At 35.4% G+C, this 19,716-nt stretch overlaps 2 protein-coding genes across 2 annotated transcripts; both read left to right on the top strand.

Moving 5' to 3' along the window:
• The first annotated feature begins 892 nt into the window (after window positions 1-892).
• Window positions 893-4,980, top strand: LOC145781339 (hepatic lectin-like). Its single transcript, XM_082593117.1, has 3 exons — window positions 893-1,011; window positions 3,274-3,430; window positions 3,853-4,980. Exons 1-3 carry the CDS (start codon window positions 945-947, stop codon window positions 4,103-4,105), a joined length of 477 nt encoding a protein of 158 aa, XP_082449243.1. The 5' UTR covers window positions 893-944; the 3' UTR covers window positions 4,106-4,980.
• A 10,256-nt stretch (window positions 4,981-15,236) lies between these two features.
• LOC145781029 (C-type lectin domain family 4 member E-like) lies at window positions 15,237-19,644 on the top strand. The gene is made up of 3 exons (XM_082592737.1): window positions 15,237-15,353; window positions 15,659-15,812; window positions 16,457-19,644. Exons 1-3 carry the CDS (start codon window positions 15,287-15,289, stop codon window positions 16,719-16,721), a joined length of 486 nt encoding a protein of 161 aa, XP_082448863.1. The 5' UTR covers window positions 15,237-15,286; the 3' UTR covers window positions 16,722-19,644.
• Window positions 19,645-19,716: the final 72 nt, after the last annotated feature.

Below are 19,716 nucleotides of genomic sequence, written 5' to 3'. Positions count from 1 at the left end.
TAAGCCTATTCATTACGAATTTATTTTGAGGTAAAAGAAACTTCAAAATTTGGGAAAAAGTTTGTTATTTTTATCTGTATGAAGTTTCTGTGTAAAATATCAATACCATCAACAAAGCTAAATAATATATATTATTTATTTATATTATACTGTATATTACAAAGCCTTGTTAATTACTTAACAAACTTTGTTTACCAGCTTCATTTTTTAATCATAAATTGATTTCGCTATGACAGCATTTTTTTAATTTCTTGATGTCAAGAGCCTTGGGTAGTTTGCTGGGTTGGTTCACAGAAACAGAAAACTTAATTGACAAAGCTAAATCATGTACAAGATATTACCTTTGACATGCTGCTCAAACAGTTTCAGTAGTTTACTCTTCACAAGACAGCCCATGTAAAACCGCTCAAACCTAAAATTTCAACAAGGCGTTGTAAGTCTGAGAATGAATCTTATTTTTGGTGATCTATCAACTAAGAGTTTAGCATCGATAGGTAAAGAGGTAACTTACTAAAATTTGCTTTCAAACATGCAAAGCATATAGCAAGATATAATGACAAATGTCGCCAGTCTCAATAAACGTAGGATTTTTTTGTATTTGCCGCATAAAAATGATGAAAATGTTTTTGGCAAGGTACCAGCTTTCTCCATTAAATAAAAAAAAAAAATCACATTGAAAACGCAGTAGTTTTAAAATTTTTGCTTCTACTGTACACTTGCAGTAATTTACCATTACACTTCCTGGTCGTGACGTTTACACTAGTTGGCTATGAAAAATATTTTAACTAATTGCAGCAAGCAAGCCTTTCGTCCTGGGCAATGCTAATGTTTTAAAATGAAGACGTACACTTTTGATTGGTTGTTATTTGAAAAACTCTAAAACTGTTTTAACAGCTTTCAATTTCAAGATCACCAACTTGAATTTAAAACTAATATTGTAAAACATGTTTTCTTTGTCGAGATTGCTTTGCCTTTTCGTAGTTGCTGGGACTGCTATTATGACGGCAGAAGGTAAGTGTTGTTACTTTATCTTTGTTCACAACTCAATGTAGGTGAGAGGCCTATGGCACGACACTCGAAAGGGCTCCGGTTCAAGAGCGTGGAATTATGTTTTTAAAAGGATACTTAATGGCACACGAAGTTTGGCTTCCTTGCCTTCTAGTTCACTTAATTTAAATGTGCAACTACAGAACATTAGCCTGGACAGGACAAATAAAATAAAAAAACAATTCAAAAGAAGAAAGTATCGAAATTACATTATTTAAATTAAAAGTGCAATGAATGAATAACTTATTACATTAAATCAATATACCGTGATAGTATTTTCTATACGTTATGATATCTCTGCTAGTGTAGGCTACAAAGCATACAGCATATCATACAGTATTACGGTGTCTAAGATGGAACAAAGACAAATGGATTTAAAGGAAGTTATTAGCCCTTTTTTTAGTTTAGTTGGCTTTTATTTTTGTCTAAAATGTTTTGTATCGCATTTTTGTCTTCATGACTGTGACTTTATTTTTCTATAGAAGCTTAAACAAAAACTAAATTTGTTCACTAAAGTTGTGGTAAACAACTGCTCTAAAGCTAATGTAATGCAATTTCATCATCTAATTATCAAACTATCAAAATGTTTACAACTTTAACCTCTCCTGCGCATAAAACACGTTACCTGAAAAACAATTACCGGCTTCAACACCTAAAACATGAAGCTTAATTTTTATTCCTGAGGTATATTTCAAGTTTCTTAAATTTGACTTTTTTGTTCTTAAATTCTTAGTAATTTTTTTTAAACCTGCAAGTTTTATTCAATATTAGTTTTGTACATAAATTCGTTTTCTTATTGTAACAAAACTACAAGCTACTTAAATTCAATCTTGTGTAACTTTAAACTTCGAGTAAGTGTAAAACGGACAAGCTTGGGCGACAACTACTTTAGAAATGCCAAAAAAATATTTCTTCTAAAAAATTTAAAAATATTTGGCAGTACTTTAGTCTTCACTTGTCAGATAGCCTATCGCAGCCGAGTTGGTCATCCCTGCTTGTAGTGGATGTTGTTGTTTCGTGTGACGTTACAAGTCCAAACAGTTTTCATTTAGCCAATTCACGAGGACGTTGTTGCATTGGTGAGCTGTGATTGTGAGGTATCTTCCTGGCAACTGGATTACTAGGCATTTCAATACGTGTCTGTAGACTGATTTATGGCGTTGCATTCTGGGCAATTTGGTTGAGCTAGTGAACAGAGTGGGTGTGATTTGATAAATATCCCTCTCACAGAAAAGGGAAACTATTTAGTTGGCGATATTTTTTCAGAGAGATATTTACTAGAGTAGATTTTTCCAAAGGAATTTTAACAAAATAACTTTTTTTTGAGGTAGATTTTTTCCAAGACTCATTTTTTAGGAAGTTTTGCTATTTTCAAAACTTTTTGGTAGAAAACAAAGCTAGGAATAAAAAAATAAACACTTTAAACATTTCACACAGCGTTAACTTATGATAGGATTTTCACCAGGGCCGTTGACAGGATTTCTCGGGCCCGGGACCAAATTATTTTCGGGCCCCATTCATCGACAATGTTATGAACATAAACGTTGCGTACAAACTTTTATTGATGTCCTGTCAAAATGAGGATTGAGGATGACACATGCCGTTCAAAGTAGAAAATTTGTTAGAACTTTCAGCTGAAATTAATTCTTTGTAAAGTAGACGCAATAAGTAGCTAAAAATGATTACCACCAAAAAAAATATATAGCCTATTCAGAATTAGAGAATGGGTGAAGAAAAATATTTCGTGTTTTTGAATACAAATCGTGGTTAGGGAAATCACTATACCCAGAAGGGGCCAGGTACTTTACCATCTGACGGATAAAATGGTTGTTTTAACCTCTGATGACAATTCCTTTAGATCTGATTATATTAAGATCTTGATAATGTTTGAAGTTGTAGGAAATCTTTTAAATCCGGGCCCCCTAAATATTGCGGGCCCGGGTCCAAAAGTACCACCTAGACCCCCTTCTCACAGGAAATTGAATTTCAGTTCAATATTTCAACTATTTTCCAGCCACAGAAAATGTTTTCATTTAAGATGGTGATAACTTTGACAAGTGTTATAGTCGTGTTATTGTCTGGTGGACAGGTAACTTTCCAGGTTTGATATTTGTTCAGAGGTCTCATCCAAGTCTTGGGTAACTACATCCCCCTTTCCTGGCAAATGAACTCCCATGGAAATGAATCCGGTTCATTTTGGTGGCGTTTACTGACTTTATTTTGCAGGTGGCATAGTGACTGGCGGATGGTTTCCTATCACTGGCCTTGGCTACAAGTATCAAGTAATGTGGTCGGCAACGAACTGGCACTCAGCGAGACATTACTGCCAAAGACTTGGAGGGGACTTGGCTGTTCAGGGAATGAAGCATTATGGAACAAGATAGTGAGAAAAATTAATTGCAGTATTGATACATAAACTTTCATGTAACTTTTAAAACATGCGGAGTAACGCTGTATTTGGGACCCGATCTGCAAGGTCATGACAGTTGGCAGTCCCACCAAACACTTCTACCAGAATCAGCGACATTAAGTGTAAGCTTATGAAATAATTTACTGCCAACAATACTTTACTAAGCGGGAACTTCAGCATGTTAATCTTGGTGAACGAGCATGGGTCAGTGGTTTGAAGCCCCTGCAAGTGTGTAAAACTGCCAGATTATGCTCTCAAAAAAATCTTTTTCCTGTCCGAGGTTAGGATGTTATCAAGCCAAACATTCTACTAGACTTTATTTTTCTACAATATTGCTTGTTTGATTTCTTAATGTTTTCAAGTACAGTATAAATAAAACTTGCATTTTTTTACAGTGCCATCAGTAATATCATGTTAAATGGACAAGCTTTCTGGATTGGAATTCACGATTTGTATCGAGAAGGCCGATGGCAATGGGTGGACGGTTCGTACGGTACATCACGTGACATTCATTGGAACAGAGGAGAACCAAACAGTTATCGAGGCAGCGAAGAAGACTGTGCTGAAATCATCGCCAGGATAGAATTTCGAACCAACGACGTTTCTTGTGGTCTTAAACTTGCTGCGCTGTGTGAAAAGAAAATTTGACCTTCGAAACGTAGCAGCAAACATTTGTAGATAATTTTCAAATGTTTGTGATAAAATAAATGCGTAATTGTTTAAATTCATTTTTTATAATCCGCTAATTTCCAACCATTCTTTGAAGTCAGTGTTGCCAGATGAAAAACAATGTTCCTAATTCAAAAAGTTGGTAAAGGTTTGGCAACACTGGTGTGAGAGATGCTAAGTGCATTTTTACAAGACCGGCAAAAATAACTAAAATAGGTCTACAAATTACAATTGTAATACAAATAGCGTATCTTCACGAAGCCTGTGCAATGTGCATGTGCAACTTTGGTATTATGGTTATACAGTAATAATTGAATGCAATTCAGCAATAAAATTCTGTGCAAGAAACTGAAATGTGTTCTGACAAGTGTCAAACCCACAATAATGCCTGATATGAACGACGAATTTGAATAAGGTATATTCTATTTGAATAAGCTTTTTTGTGATATTGCAATTATTGGTGTATAACCGTAAAAGTGTGTGTGAGGAATAATAAAAACGTGTACAACTAGATTCAAGATATCCAAATTTTTGCATGTCTTACTGTAAATCAGGGGTAGGCTATGTAACCTTTCATACTGACGTGCCAAATAAGCGTATCTGGGTTAGACCGCGAGATAAACTTGCATTTTTTGTCGACTATCCATACCACAAAACGAAAACATTTTGCTTTGCTTTAAACCAACATTAAAGATTTTCAAAATTGATTTAGGGTGAACTATGAAGCTGATCTTCATTACCAATCAATCTATCCATATCCACTTTAATTTAAGTTGCTGCAAGGAAAAGGTTGCCCATTCTCACTGTAGTGGGGGAAAGCATGGCTGGGACAAAACCACAGTTAGATGATGATAATTAAAGGTGCTGTCAATCTAAAGTGTTTATTTGTGTACTGATGAATGGATAGATCGTTAGACTACTCGGCATGTGACAGCTCAGCCAGTATTATTTCAGCTACTGCCAAGTCAGCAAATGAGATTTACTTGCTCAATTCGTACTTGCATGGTCATCGCTTCTTAAACTGCTTTTGCTGACTTGTGACATGCCAAGCTATGGCTTGCTCAGATGTAACTTGCCCAACTGCCATGTGCTCAGCTTCTTCAGAGCATGTGGATGTGCTTGTGTTTTTGAGCATGTGAGCATGTAAATGTGCCTTTGGCAAGACACTTAAAGGCACACCATCGATTGCAGGATGGCCGTGCCTTCGACTGCCTTTGATTTCTCTCAGGATAATGAACAGTACGTTGCTCTAGAGAGGAATGCCTACGGTCTTTACTTTTAGGCTTATGGCCTGCTAAACTGGACATGTCATGTGCATACAGTGTATATAGGCCACTTGCCATTTTGCTGCAACAAATTTTTATAACACTGAAGATGAAGACAGTAAAAGAAGAAAAGAAGATCATCTAAAAGCATCTAATAATCTAAAAGAAGATCATCTAAAAACAGAATCCAGTTACGGTAGTGCCATTAAAAATGCTCAACATATTTACTAGGTGAACATGTTTCATTTCAGAGTGTTAGGGGTGAAGACCAGAAGCCAAAGCTTACAGCAGGCGCGATTTTTGCTTTGTGTCGCTTACCGCAGTTTGCCACGTGCCGCAGGTTGCATACCCTTGTTTTGAATCGTACTCTTTAAGCATTGACAGTTTTTAAAGAAACGTTTACCCCTACGTTTTTTTGCAACATAACAAATAGAAAGTTTGACGCGCCATTGCAGACGCTACTTAAATGATGATTTAGATAACTTGAGGAAATTATCTATCAAGCGAATTTTGGAGAGGTGTTTCCATATCACAACACAACTTTCCTTTAGACTAGAAATGAAAACATGCTTCCGTTCTTAGTCATGAAATTCTGCATCCGCTTTTTTCAAAATCATTTTTAGAAACTAACTCCTATTGAAATCGCAGAGGTGTTTTTATATTGTACCAGGCACATGTTTTATGGTAAATATCAGCAATATTAACGTATCTATTCATGGTGTAGAAATCTTGATACTGGGTTTTTATATCTACAATCTACATTTGGAAATCACCCATGTTTATAATGTTGCGAATGGAAATAAACTCATAAATAGTTATGGCAACAAAGTCGCAGGTTGAGGTGGTGGTTGAAAAACAAGGCCCACTTCTACCCAGGGTGTAATAAATTGGGGGGCAGAATTGCTGAAAGAAACGCAGCCGACAGAAAAAAACTGGCCACCCAAATGTTCGTCTCGTTAATGTCGAAGGTTAGTATGATGAGAACCTTATCTTCTCATCTCCTTATGCTTGGAATCAAGTATGAGACTCACCTTCACATTTTACATGCCACTTTTATGCGTTAAACAGGGGTCGGGAACCTATGGCTTGCGAGCCATATATGGCTCTTTTGACGACGGTATCTGGCTCGAAAAAAAAGCAATCTTCTAAAGTGCAAACCACAATAGTTTTATCTTAATTTACATTACAATTTAGAGCTGAAAATGCGCTCAGAATGCACCAAATTAATTGTAATTTTTCATTTTTTTTATGAGGGAGACTCCCCAAACCCCACGCTATTTTTCTCCTCTTGCTAAGACACGTTCCCACTTTCAAAGCTTCACCAGTGCCACCACGTGTTAATTGCAGAGTAACCTATGGCTCTCATGGAAATGTATTTTCAAAAATGTAGCTTTAATGGCTCTCTTACTCCAAAAGGTTCCGACCACTGCATTAAAAACTACCAAAATTATTTTTGTTTTAGAAAAATCTTCCAACACAGTGAGCTGCAAAAGAAATGGCAGACTCCAGTTTTTAGACTGTCGTCAATATTTCCATGGCTTAACTTTATCCTGTTTCAGCACTCTACTGTCGTTACTTGGAATTTATTCCACCAATAACTTATAATATTGCAGAGGTGTTTCCATATCACAACACATCCATACGTTTTGAACGGAAAGGAAAATAGATTCCTAAATATTCGTGGTATGAGACTTGCTTCCATTTCCTTTCGGCAAACTTTTTAAAAATTTCGAATTTTAAGTTTCAAAGACGCTTACGTATAATGTCACGTGCTATTTTTTCAAAGAAAGAGAAGAGTGTTCTACAATTAGTGACAAACATGAATGTAGCAAAAGTGTTGTATTTTTAAGAATTAAGCAACTGAAGCAATTGCTGTATATTTCTTGCATAGATAATTTGAAAACATCTACCTCAACCTATTTTTCAAAAAGTTGATTTCTTGTTTATGCATGCCACCTCAAAGCAGCTAAAACTATCGAAATCAATCTGTTTTTAAGAAAATCCTCCAATAAAGTTCGAACGTGTAGCAGGCTATTAGCCATATAAACAACCGCGAGCATTTCTGTTTAGAGCAGCGTACTGTTCATACATGAGAGAAATCAAGAGCTGCAGTCGAAGGCGCACCACACCCCAATCGGTATCAGTCTGCCTGCAAGTGTTTTCCCAAAGACACAGCCACATGCTCTTGAACAGTGTCGAACAAATAACCTATTGAACTACTGTAATGACCTATTAGGGCTCTCACTACTTGGCTTCTATTGAAATGAGCTGCAAAAGAAATGTTGACGCTAGTCATCAAACGTTTGAGACGTCGTCAATACTTCCATGCTAATGTTTACCTGCAGGAAGTTTTTTTCACAGGAAAATGATCTAAAATACGAGTATTTGCTAACAACTTTTGCAGCAGGGACTCTTTTGAGGAGAAAGTAGAGGGGCAATTGCCCCCCACTGGAAGATGTTGTTCCCCAGCAAACGTTTTGTTCCCCTTCCACTTTTTGTAACTTTTTTTCACCTCAAGTTAAGTAATATCAATAACAATCTCTATAAATTTTACAAGAAGTTTAGTATCCTATCTTTTAAACTTTTTAGAATCGTCTTTCAGAGTTAAGTATGGCCTATTCCTTTGAGGTTAAAACATTTTTTAATATGATGGATTTGATTTTCCAAGCAATAAAAACTATCTTATAAAATCACAATCATATCAGTTAATCTTGTTCACATTTATTTGCTGCTACTTATTAAGTATTCGTTTGTTTATCAGAGACTCAAGCAGTTTATTTATCAACAAATCAAAACAAAGTCAGGACAAATAATTTTGCTTCAAAGCGAAAGGACATAAAATATTTCTAAATTATGCAACAAATCTTAAAAAATGAAACAAAAAAGTAGCAAAATCAGCAAGAAAATTTTTTTTTGCATATTCTGCAAAAAAAAGATGTGATGATTCAAAAGTTCTTTTCGAGAAGATCCATGTCGAAAAAGTACAGAATTGTCTCGTTTAGCAATGCCGCATCAAATAATTGTAGAACAAGATGAAAGTTTAGGGACATCACCAAAAAATTTAATCAAGAAACCTGGTCATGTATTGTAAGAAATAACTCTTTCAGCATCACTAGAGAAACTGATGGTGTAGACACTAGCTAGGGAGGTTGTCAAGGAGGCAATTGACTTCCCTACCGAAATATTTTAAATAAAAATTTTACTGTTTTAGAAAAGGTCTCCAGGCCCCCCTGTGAGCGTTGCACCTCGTCTACTCGTTGATGGGTTTACAGACATGTGCAAATAGTGTTTATGTGTTTGTTCTCTCCCTAAATTTTGTGCCGGCTACTCTCCTGACATCATCACAACAGAACACTGACGATGCAGGCCTATTTCATAGGCTTCAAGCAAAACTCAAATATTATTTTCATTGCGGATTTCAAATAAACATAGATGCCATCATAAATAAAAGTTGGAAAAAATAAAATAACACAGTTTTCCATATAAATTATGCACCAGATAAGTCAGTAACAACTAACAAGTTGTGGGGTCTGAAGGGCAAAGCCCCCAGTAGGTACGACAATCACTTATTATATTGCTCCTGCAGTGGAAATCTGTTAAAAAAGGCCCTGCTTTGCAATATTTCTTTACAGAACAATTTTTCAACAAAGAAGTCATCAGTAAGAAAAAATGGGTTGGTAACCCAATGCTATTGAATGTAAACCGTTTTGCGATGTTTAAATAATGTAAAGTGAATTGCTTCAGTTTCATTGTATGATTTAGATAACTTTAGAAAATTATCCTCCAAGCAAATCTTGGAGAGGTGTTTCCATATCACAACACAACTTTCCTTTTGACTAAAAATGACAGCATGCTTCTGTTCTTAGTCATAAAATTCTACATCCGCTTTTCTCAAGATACATCTTAGACATTAACTCCAATTGAAATCGCAGATGTGTTTTTATATTGTACCAGGTATATCTTGTATGATAAATATTGGTAATAACGTCAAATTATGAAGATATTCATTCATGGTATTGAAGTCTTCATTCCGTGCTCTTCTGTCTACAAGAAGAATTTACCTCATAATAACTTATAATGTTGCAAAGGTGATGCTATATCACCACACATTTATCCGTTTTGAACAGAAAGGAAAATAGACGTCTGAATAATCATGATAATAAAGTCTTGCTTTCATTTTCGTTCTGCACAACTTTTCTGAAATTTTCAATTTGAAATTCCAAAGGCGCTTCCATAAAATGTCACTTGATTTTTTATAGAAAAAAAAAAACCAAGAGCATTCTACTTAGTCATGAACATGAGCGTTTCTAAAGTGTTGTAATAATTGTGAGAGTTAGATTATTGAAAAAGTTGTTGTAGACTTCTTGTGTTGAAAATAATTTGAAAGGCGCTCAAACTTTTGTGTGAACTTACTGCCATAAAAACTGATTTCTTGTTCATACAATGAATCTCTAAGCCACAAAAATAACGAAATTATTGTGTTTTTATGAAAGTCTTCCAATTCAATAGAGCAATAGACCTTTCCCCCAGCTCTGTGCAATGAAGCGTGACGTTGAAAACAATCACGCTGGCTGCTTCATTGGCAAGCACCAAATTGCTTGTGAATACTTGATAACTTGTAGTTAGTAGAATCTTTGTAAAAACATGGAATCAACGTTAAAGAACTAGAATCTTACTGTTAAATGTTATTCAAATTACTTTTGTATGAAAAAAAAGCCAAGTGATACAATGATAAGCCACTTTTAATGGGTTCTAGTAACTGCGCATGAGCTATGTCGCTTGAAGGAACTGCTGGTAGTGTGTTAATGTCTGAGCAAAACGCTGTTGGTCTGCAATTCTGATGGACTTGAAATTTCTTTCTGCTTTAGCTACTATGTCTTATAATAATAAGTGAGAATTACTGTCTTATTTGCTACAATAAGTAGGCTAAGTGGGTTTCAGTTTGTAGCCTTTTTTTGCAAATTTACTTGTGAAAGCAACTGCCGTTCAATCAAGACCGTAGCCTAACTTCGTCAGTTGGGGCTCCGATGCAATTATGGGGCTTCCGTTTGTTTCTGTGCATATTATAGAACGTAGAAATGGCATATAATTATGTAAAGCTCACAGGAGATACAGACCACAAAACACCGGTGTCTATTGCTCTCAATTCTTGCTAATATCAGCTGCTGACAAATATTTATTGTTACTATGAGCCTATATCTTGTTTTGGCCACTTTTTGGCTCACTTGCCCAACATCAACCTATTGATGAAGACGTATGGGCACACACTTCGCATTTGCACACACTCATCATATAAAAACTGGATTTCCGCAGAAGTTTGGTGATTACTTTAAATATGAAATCGAATCTACGTTTTAATCTTCTTGTCCGATCACCGAAGGATTTCAATTATTTGTTTGTTTAGCCTACCCACTTTCATATAAGCCACCCAGTAAAGTTGACATGAAGTCCAGTAATAGGCTAGCCTAATCACGTTTTTTTGCTTCTATTGCAACAACATATAGAGTACGTAGCATTCACTGCGATCACAAATGCAACACAATAAGAAGCAACGAAGAGATAGTTGTCGAGTCAGCTGCTATCCTTATTTTAGCATGACATTAAGTGTCTTTGCCGAGACACAGCCGCAAACTCTGGCGCGGCGTCGAACCGACGTCCTTTGCGAACGTCGCGCAAGCGTTTCAACACTCAACCATGCAGTTGCTACGTTACTATAAATTGTTTGTACTTAATTAGAGTTTTATAATGTTAAAAAGTTTACTAAAATTTTAGACAACAGTTAGTAGGCTAATAATTTAATAAAATTGTACTAGCCTAACTAAAAAGTGTGATATTGGGGATACCACTTGCGCTGTAGTCCAATTTAAGATTAATGCGTGTGTGTTGTAAACTTGTGATGTGATGATTCCTATTTCGACAGAAAGTAATAATTGCCAAAAATACATAGGCCTATGCTGTCTCATTCTGTGTCAATATATTAATTCCATCAGAATAAAAAAAGCCGAACCAAACACCATGGCCACCTGGAGATGCGGCCTGATTTGTCACATTTTGCAGATTTTGATTACAGCTACTGCTAATGCTTGACTGACATTTTTTGAAATGTTTTTACTTTTTGCGGTTTCCTAATGACATAAAACTTTTTTGTTGCCTTGGGGAAGCAGTAGCAAATGAGAAAAAGTAAGTTGAAAAACACAAAATCAGACTGTTATTGAAAATTAACAGTCTGACTAAAATCTTCGAAATCAATTTTTTTTTTTTCAACATGTGATGATGTTAAAACCTACTGTGTCATCTGGGGAAAACAGTAAAGAAAGCGTAAAAACCTAATCTTTAGAAAAATTTATTTAAACGTTCGCCCAAAGTTAGAAAAACCTGGAAATTTCTGCAAATAGTGACAAATCAGGCCGTATCTTTAGGTGGCCATGCAAACACAAACATTAAGTGGCTAAAAACCTGGAGTGACCAAAAGCATAGGGTAATTAACTAGGACAAAAACATCAAATAATAAACGGAAAAGCTGCACGAAAAAAATATGAGTGTAACTTTTAAATGAAATGATAACACGTTTAGGCTACCTATTTTAGTTGTTACCTCAAATAGTTTTGAAATAAAATTTATCAATGCGAGGTACTTTCGTTCAGTGGTCCCGAGCAGTAGGCTATAGCGCTGTGCCGGCGGTAGTTAGGCCCATGGGCTAAGGCCCTGCAGTAAATTCAAATTTTTTCTGAAAGTAAATAACTTAATTGTAATACACAGTCAAAAAAGTAATTTTAGTACAAAATGTACAACTAAAATGCGCGATTGTTCCAAAACGTTCAAAAACTGTGCTTCTCTGCTACGATTTCAGTTCTTGAACTGGTTTGTTTTCAACGTCACGCTTCATTGGTTGGCTGCGGGAAAGGTGAATAAGCTACAAAGAAACGTTGGTGCCAGTACTCGCAAGTTTCATGAGTGGTCAATTCTTCCATGGCTGATTTTACCCGTAGGAAGGTTTTTCACAGGCGAAAGCTCCAAATCAATTGACTTGAGTTTGGATGCCAGTCTCTCTCGCCATAGTTGGGTCTTACTATTTGCTGCAATTTTTGCGGCATTTCTACACAGAACAATTTTGCAAAGAAAGAAGTCTTCAAGAAGCAAAAATGGATTAGAGATTCATTGCGATGAACTATAAAACATTTTTTCAACGTTGAATAATGTGAAGTAAATTGTTTTCGTTTAGGATAATTTAGATAACTTAAAGAAATTATCCAGGAAACAAATCTTAGAGAGGTGTTTCCATCTCACAACACACTTTCCTTTTGACTAGAAATGAAAACATATTCCTGTTCTTAGTCATAAAATTCTGCATCCGCTTTTTCTGGATGCATTTTAGAAATTATCTTCCAATTGAAATTGCAGAGGTGTTTTTATATCGCACCAGGTATATTTTTCACAGTAAATATCGGTATAAAATCGCATGATTAACGTACGGTACCAATTCATGGTATCGAAATCTTGATTCTGCGCTCTTCTGTCTGCGTTTGGAATTTATCTGGCAATTTATCTTTGAATGGCAAGGAAAATACATTCCTAAATTGTCATGATAATAGAATCTTGCTTCCACTTCCTTTCTGCACACTTTCCAATAATGTTCCAATACGAAATTTCAAAAATGTTATCATACAGTATAATGACATTTAATTAATGCAAAGAAATTTATTCTCACACGAGTCAGTTCAATCATATATAGCTAAATATCGATTTCGATCAGCTAATAGCTAGATCATCTTCAGTTAAGCTTATTCAAATAGAAAATTATTTCTTCAGTTAAGATCATCTTCAGTTAAGCTTATTCAAATTCTTATTCTATTTGAATAAGCTTACCTGAAGATGATCTAGCTTTTAGCTGATCGAAATCGATATTTAGCTATATATGATTGAACTGACTTGTGTGAGAGTAAATTTCTTTGCATTACAAGACATGTAACCGAGTCGTTCATATCAAGCATCGTTGTGGGTTTGACACCTGTCAGAAGATACTTCATTTTCTTGACATTTAATTATTTCGTAAGAAACTGGCCTATCGCTTCTTAGCAATAAATTATACCAAAGTTATTATGTGTTTAGAAAAATCTGTTATCTCTCAGACGTTTGAGGCGCCGGCCATGTTTCCATGACTGATCTTTATTAGGAAGAAAATTTTCCAATGGAGAAAGCTCCTAAATAGTTGATGTGATTTCGGCTACCAGTTTATGCTGCCACAGTCAGATCAGCAACTTCATTTTGATCACGTGGTTTAGTGGTGGCAAAGACTTTTTTGCTTGATTTTAATTGGGTACAAACTGGTATTAGGACGTGCAGTGGGTGTTGCCAATCCGTGCCTGGCAAGATATGTTTTACTGGTCAGTCTTTTTTTTCATTTTCAAAGAAGAAACTTCAAACAGATTGTGCAGTAAATTAAACATTAAGCGTTGCATTGAAATATCTTGTGATTAAACGGTATGTTTGACTTAGATCCACTTTACATTTTAATTTGTGATTATATTTTTTATTATTATAGCTGGTTGTTTTATAAATTTAAGTAGCCTAATCGCAGCTAAGCGTATTTAAGCAATGATAAAGTTTTTTTCTTAAAAACCTTGTATCCGCATTTAACACTACAAATCCGGCAGTCTCAACTTCGACATTGTTCAAGTTCAATTCATTTCCAAATTTAAATTTTAACCATTTCTGTTTGTTAACGATTTTTATATTTTTTGCTGTCAAACAAATTTTTGTAAAGTTTATTTTCGGTTCCTTCGTTAATAAGTTAAATGTTTGTACCAAATTTTATGCGAAGCTACCAGGAATAACCTATCAAGGCTTTGTCAGTCCGCGGATAAAGATTCAAAACGAACCAACCAAATTTTGATTTATACCGAATAGAACTCCTAAGGTGTCGATTTCAACATTAGCCATTCTATGCATGACCGATTCTCATTGGCTTGCTGTGATTCTAACACTTGTTCAGCCAAGAGTTGCTTCCAATGTGTTTTACATGCTACAAACTTTATCAATAATGACTCGTAATTTAAAACTCTGTTTTATGCATGCAAGAAGCTGGAAATTAAAGCAATGTCAAAATTGACATTGCCGTAGTTCTAGGTTTACTTTTTTCCCATGAGTTGTAGTGTTACACACCTCCAAAAAATCTTAACTTATTAGAATATCACTATCAGAGAAGCCTATAAAAGAAGGGCATTGTAGCCGCCGCCGATTCATTACGATTTTATTTTCAGGTAAGACGATAATTTGAACTTTGGGAAAAAGCTCGTCATGCTGATCTTCATGAAGTTTCAGTATAAAGGATTTGAAAAAAGGTTGATTTTCTATTTGGGATAGTACGTTTGACATGCTGCTCAAACGGTTTCAGTAGATTATGACAAGACAGTCTATGCCAAACTGACAATAAAAATTTCAACAAGTCGTTTTACGTTCGAGAATATACATTATTGTCAACTAACTGAGAATTAGTATGGCTGGTAAAAACGAAACTCGCTTCAAATGATTGAACATAGCAAGAAATTATGGCGATGTGTTGTCAGTTTCAATGAATCTTACTTCAAGATTGAATCTTTTGTACTTACAACATAAAACAGTTGACAGTTTCTAGTGTGACAACGCAGTAATTTTCAAATTATCACTTCTACGTTTATACGTTTAAGTTACATTGGTTTACCGCTATGTTACTGGACGTGACGTTAACACCTGTAGACTATGAAGAGTATTAAGCGAATAGCGAATTGAATGTTTTAATAAATGAAGACATTTTATCTATTGATTGGTTGTGATTTGAAAAACTCTTATACTGCTTTTGTAACAGCTTTCAATTTAAATATCACTAACTTAATTTTAGAACTAACATTGGTAAAACATGGCTTCTCTATCAAGTCTGCTTTGTCTCTTTGTAGTTGCCGGGACTGCTATTATGACGGCAGAAAGTAAGTATTTCGTCACAAATTCCTAAAGTTGCACATTCTTCAGAAATAGTTCATTCTTCAGAAATAATTATTATTCAAAGTAGCCATGTGGAAAAATCAAAGTAACAAAGAAATCCAGTTAGCTTCAGTGATCGAAGTTGGACGCTGCACTCGTATAGTAACTTTAAGTTTGACTGAACTAATTAAGCAACAGTTGATCTTTTTGTCGGTCGCTTTGAAAAAAGCACAGACTCTGGCATTGTTTTCCATGTTTATTACTTATGCCTGAATTTATTCGAATACTCCAAGAAAATTTAAATTTTCAGGTCATGCAGTACCAACAAAATGGTTCAGTGTTGGCAACCATCTCAAATACAAAGTGATTTTGGAAGCAACTGATTGGAACACGGCCAAGGCAAGCTGCGAAAGAATTGGTGGAACTTTGGCATATCGCGGCATGAAAGATTATGGATTTAGAGTGTAAGTAAATATTGAGCTAAGCTAATTAGAGATAAGTTGCATTAAAATACATGAACCATAACTCAACTCTGCTAGGAGACTGATTGTAACGGCAGAAAATCCATCATCTCACCGTCAAAATAAGGGCAAGAGCCGCCAGTTGTACTTTTGTAGTTCCTTTAATTGCAAACATAACTACAATGATTTGATTGGCAACACTGGCGGAAATCGTTGTCCTCTAAATGAGAAAGCCTCTTTGGGAGCTTTAATCCTTGTTGCATACTTAAAGAGTCTGGCTGGTCATTGATGAAAACTCGTCGCCGAGATTGACAGAGAGAAGTGTATCTTTGTTAAAGCGTTATTGTCGGTAAACTATTGAAACCACTAGATGCCTCTGAATGAAGAGATGTCTTAGAAGGTGTTGCTCAAGCACACACCAAAAGTTTTCTAGTTTTTCCGTTTCTTTGTTTGCAAAGTCAGACCTTAAACTGCTATCCGTCGGTCTCATTGTTCATGTCTCAATGTAATTGCAATTGCAAACTAAATAATTACTATGTAATTTTACTTTTAAATAAACGTAATTGCAACGTTATACATTAATCACTTTTTAAACACCATTCAATGTTCTTTATCTTTACAATTTCATTTGTGTAATATCCATCCAGAGCCATAGCAAACATCATGTTGCCTAGAGGTTCATTCTGGATTGGAATGAGCGATCAGCATGATGAAGGTCAATGGAAATGGGTGGACTATAATCCTGTGTTGGACACAGAGTCTCATTGGCGCAATGGGGAGCCCAACAATGTTCACGGCAACGAAGACTGCGGCGAAATTCGCTTCGATGACGATTTCAGGACCAACGACGTCGACTGTGGTGTCCCGCATCCTGCTCTATGCGAGGCCTTTGACTTTGTTCATCTTAAATAGAGGTTAAAAAATTGAATGAGGCTTTTAGTTAAATAACATTATATACGTTTTACTGGTGCAAACTAAGCTGAACTATTACAAGATGCATATTGTAACTTTCACAAGATGTACAACGTCGGAATAAAAGTAGATTATCACCTTCTATATCTTGTAATAGTTTAGCTTGGTTTGGACCAGTAGAACGTATCATGTTATTTACTTAAGTAGAGGTTATTAAAAAGTAACAGAAAAATGTTTGGTTAAGTTTCAAGCCGCTTGTATTGTATGTATTTTTGATTTTGTAAATTCGGTTATTTTCGGAGATTGATGTCATGCACGTTGTGCCTATGGAGTTTGTTCACACAAAGGCTAAACTGTTCAACAGTTCCGAAAGAATAAGAACTTCACGTCATAATGCTTACTAGTCATGTCATAGAAACCAGCGTACAATTTTGTTAAACAGCTTGGGCTCGAGAAAATTCCATGCTCCAACTTATATTACTGCACTGTAGATAAAGCCAAACTTAAAATACTTTCTGCATATGACTAATAATAACTAATAATGACTCCTTTGTTTGTGATGACAACAGTTTAAAAGTTACTTCCACCTATGTTTGATCATACCCGTCTTGATGTATGCCTGATAGTTTTAACGTGTAATAAAACATTTAAGCAGATTGAACAAGCTTCAACATGCTGTTGTCATCTATAGCAGGGCTTCCCAAACTTTTTTGCTCGCGACCCTTTTTAATCTCCTAAAAATTTTCGCGACTCCTTACAATTAAAATGATAAATAGTGCAAAATATAGCCTACATTTGTGATATTTATTGAAAAGCTTAGATCAAACGAAAGCCAAAAACAATTTACAGTTCAGTTTAGCACTCAGTTCAGTTTATTTCTGACCACCACAAACAAGCCTATGGGTAGCCTACTGGAAACAAAAGAAAATCAAACACATTGTTATCCTGTGTAATGGGTGTGACTGCTTTCTGCCGCAAAGCAAGTCCAGCCGTGGCTCAGTGTTTGTTAATGCAGGTCTCAAGGCGGTTTCAATGTTGCTTAGGCTGGAACGGTAGGCGAAGTAGGAACAATTCAGATAAATCATTTTGAAATTTTGGTTTCCAGATGTTCAAGTTTTTGATGAACGCATCAATTTTTGATTTCAATGCAAACAATGATGTTTTGTCTTAGGAGGGACAAATTAAATTTGTTCAGTTATTCAAGCAAATCTGACATTTGGCATAGCCTAATTTCAAAAGCTAGATGTCTTTGCGAAAATGGTGGACCAAGACTGAATTTTATTCTGTTGGAAAAATCACGATTTTGGTTTTCAATGTTAATTGGCTAGCCATTTAAAGCTTTGACTTTTGAAAGCCACCTCACTTCACGATACAGTAAAAGAGTTTTTAACTCCAATTCCATTACACCTCTTAAATTTTCGAAAATACGGGCAACCTATTGAGAACGCGACTCTTAATAAAGAGTGCGCGACTCTTGTCACAGCATCTCGCACAGAAGTGTTAATATGCAGTACCTTGTGCAAATTGGTATACTTTCTGCGACCTCTGAAGTTCGTTACGCGACCCCTTGGGGGATCGCGACCTCTAGTTTGGGAAGCCCTGATCTACAGTACAGTAGCATGCAATGCAAGACAAAATACATACGAATACGCAGATAGGCTGCCGGTGTGGTTAGAAGAGGTAAGACATCAATTGCGTCCATTCATAATAAATTTTTCTATGGTTGAGCTGGAAATTACACAGATATGCTTTACATAATACGTTATTTCAGTCATTTTTTACATTGGTTCAACGTCCGCAGACGTTGAATCGATGTAACAAACGACTGATTTACTATACGAAGATTAATAATCACATACTATTAGTGCTTTGGATCTTATTTTCAGTTTGGAGCCGTGTCAAGTGCTGAAATAAAAAAGATCATATTCGTTATTAAATTTAAAAAATGAATTTCTGTCCATTTCTCAAATGAATAAATAAAATTTCATGGAATGCAAATTAACGGTTAACGTTTCAGTATTATTATGCATTGAAATCGCATCCGCTTTCTTAAAGATACTTTTTAGAATATAACTTCCTTTTAACATTGCAGAGGGGTTTATATATCGTACCAGGCATATCTTGTATGCTACATATCTGTACTTTACGGTCACATTATGAACGTAATCATTAATAGTATTGAAGTCTTGATTTTGCAATCTTTTGGCTATAGGCTACAGAGAATTCATCTCCCAATAACTAATATTGTTGCAGAGGTATCATATCAGGACATATATATCTGTTTTGAATAGATTGAAAAATAGACATCTGAATAGTCATGATAATAAATTCTTGCTTTCATTTCATTTTTGCACAACTTTTTTAAATTTCCAATTTGAAATTGCAATGGCGCTTTCATATGATATCACGTGATTCTTTTTGAAAGAAAACAAAGAATATTTTACACTTCATGATGAACGAACATGAACGTTGCCAAAGTGTTGTAGGCTATTACAGCAATTTTGATAGTTAGACTAGTGACAAAATCATAGAATATTTCTTGTATTAATTAGATAGTGATTTAAAAGAACCTCAAACATTCGTGTAAACCAGGAGTCACCAAACTACTGCCCGCGGGCCGGAACCGGAGCAATCCGGCCCTCAGAGAAAAAGTTTGGTAACCTCTGATGTAAACTCATGTAATCATTATTCAGTATAGAGTTACGTTTAGTTTTCAGGGTAGCAACTTATAGGAATGTAAATGATTAAAACTGTGCTAGAAACTGCTTTACTGATAGTTGGAGTTATTAAATTGTTTTATTAGCCTACTACTCTGCGCTCGGTTATCAATTCTGAGTTTTGTTGTGATATTCGAGAATTTTTTAATTGTTTGAGTGATTGTAACTTCAAATTAAGCCTGTTAGAAATTGCTTCAGTAATCATTTCAAGAGTGGGCAAGTCATGGTGACACTGGAAAAGGAATGATATGAAGTTTTAAAAAACTATAGGCTATAAT

The sequence above is a fragment of the Aplidium turbinatum genome, chromosome 12 (genome assembly GCF_918807975.1).
Source record: "Aplidium turbinatum chromosome 12, kaAplTurb1.1, whole genome shotgun sequence".
Taxonomy (NCBI): Eukaryota; Metazoa; Chordata; class Ascidiacea; order Aplousobranchia; family Polyclinidae; genus Aplidium; species Aplidium turbinatum.
Note: the sequence above shows the minus strand (reverse complement) of the source record. Positions and strands in the feature narration are given on the sequence as shown.

What these genes read in the sequence shown, in the direction of transcription:
- LOC145781339 (XM_082593117.1), top strand. Translation starts at nt 945, where the DNA reads ATGTTTTCTTTGTCGAGATTGCTTTGCCTTTTCGTAGTTGCTGGGACT. An exon ending in TGCTATTATGACGGCAGAAG is followed by an intron (nt 1,012 to 3,273) that starts GTAAGTGTTGTT and finishes TTTATTTTGCAG; the next exon opens with GTGGCATAGTGACTGGCGGA. An exon ending in AAGCATTATGGAACAAGATA is followed by an intron (nt 3,431 to 3,852) that starts GTGAGAAAAATT and finishes ATTTTTTTACAG; the next exon opens with TGCCATCAGTAATATCATGT.
- LOC145781029 (XM_082592737.1), top strand. Translation starts at nt 15,287, where the DNA reads ATGGCTTCTCTATCAAGTCTGCTTTGTCTCTTTGTAGTTGCCGGGACT. An exon ending in TGCTATTATGACGGCAGAAA is followed by an intron (nt 15,354 to 15,658) that starts GTAAGTATTTCG and finishes TTAAATTTTCAG; the next exon opens with GTCATGCAGTACCAACAAAA. An exon ending in AAAGATTATGGATTTAGAGT is followed by an intron (nt 15,813 to 16,456) that starts GTAAGTAAATAT and finishes ATATCCATCCAG; the next exon opens with AGCCATAGCAAACATCATGT.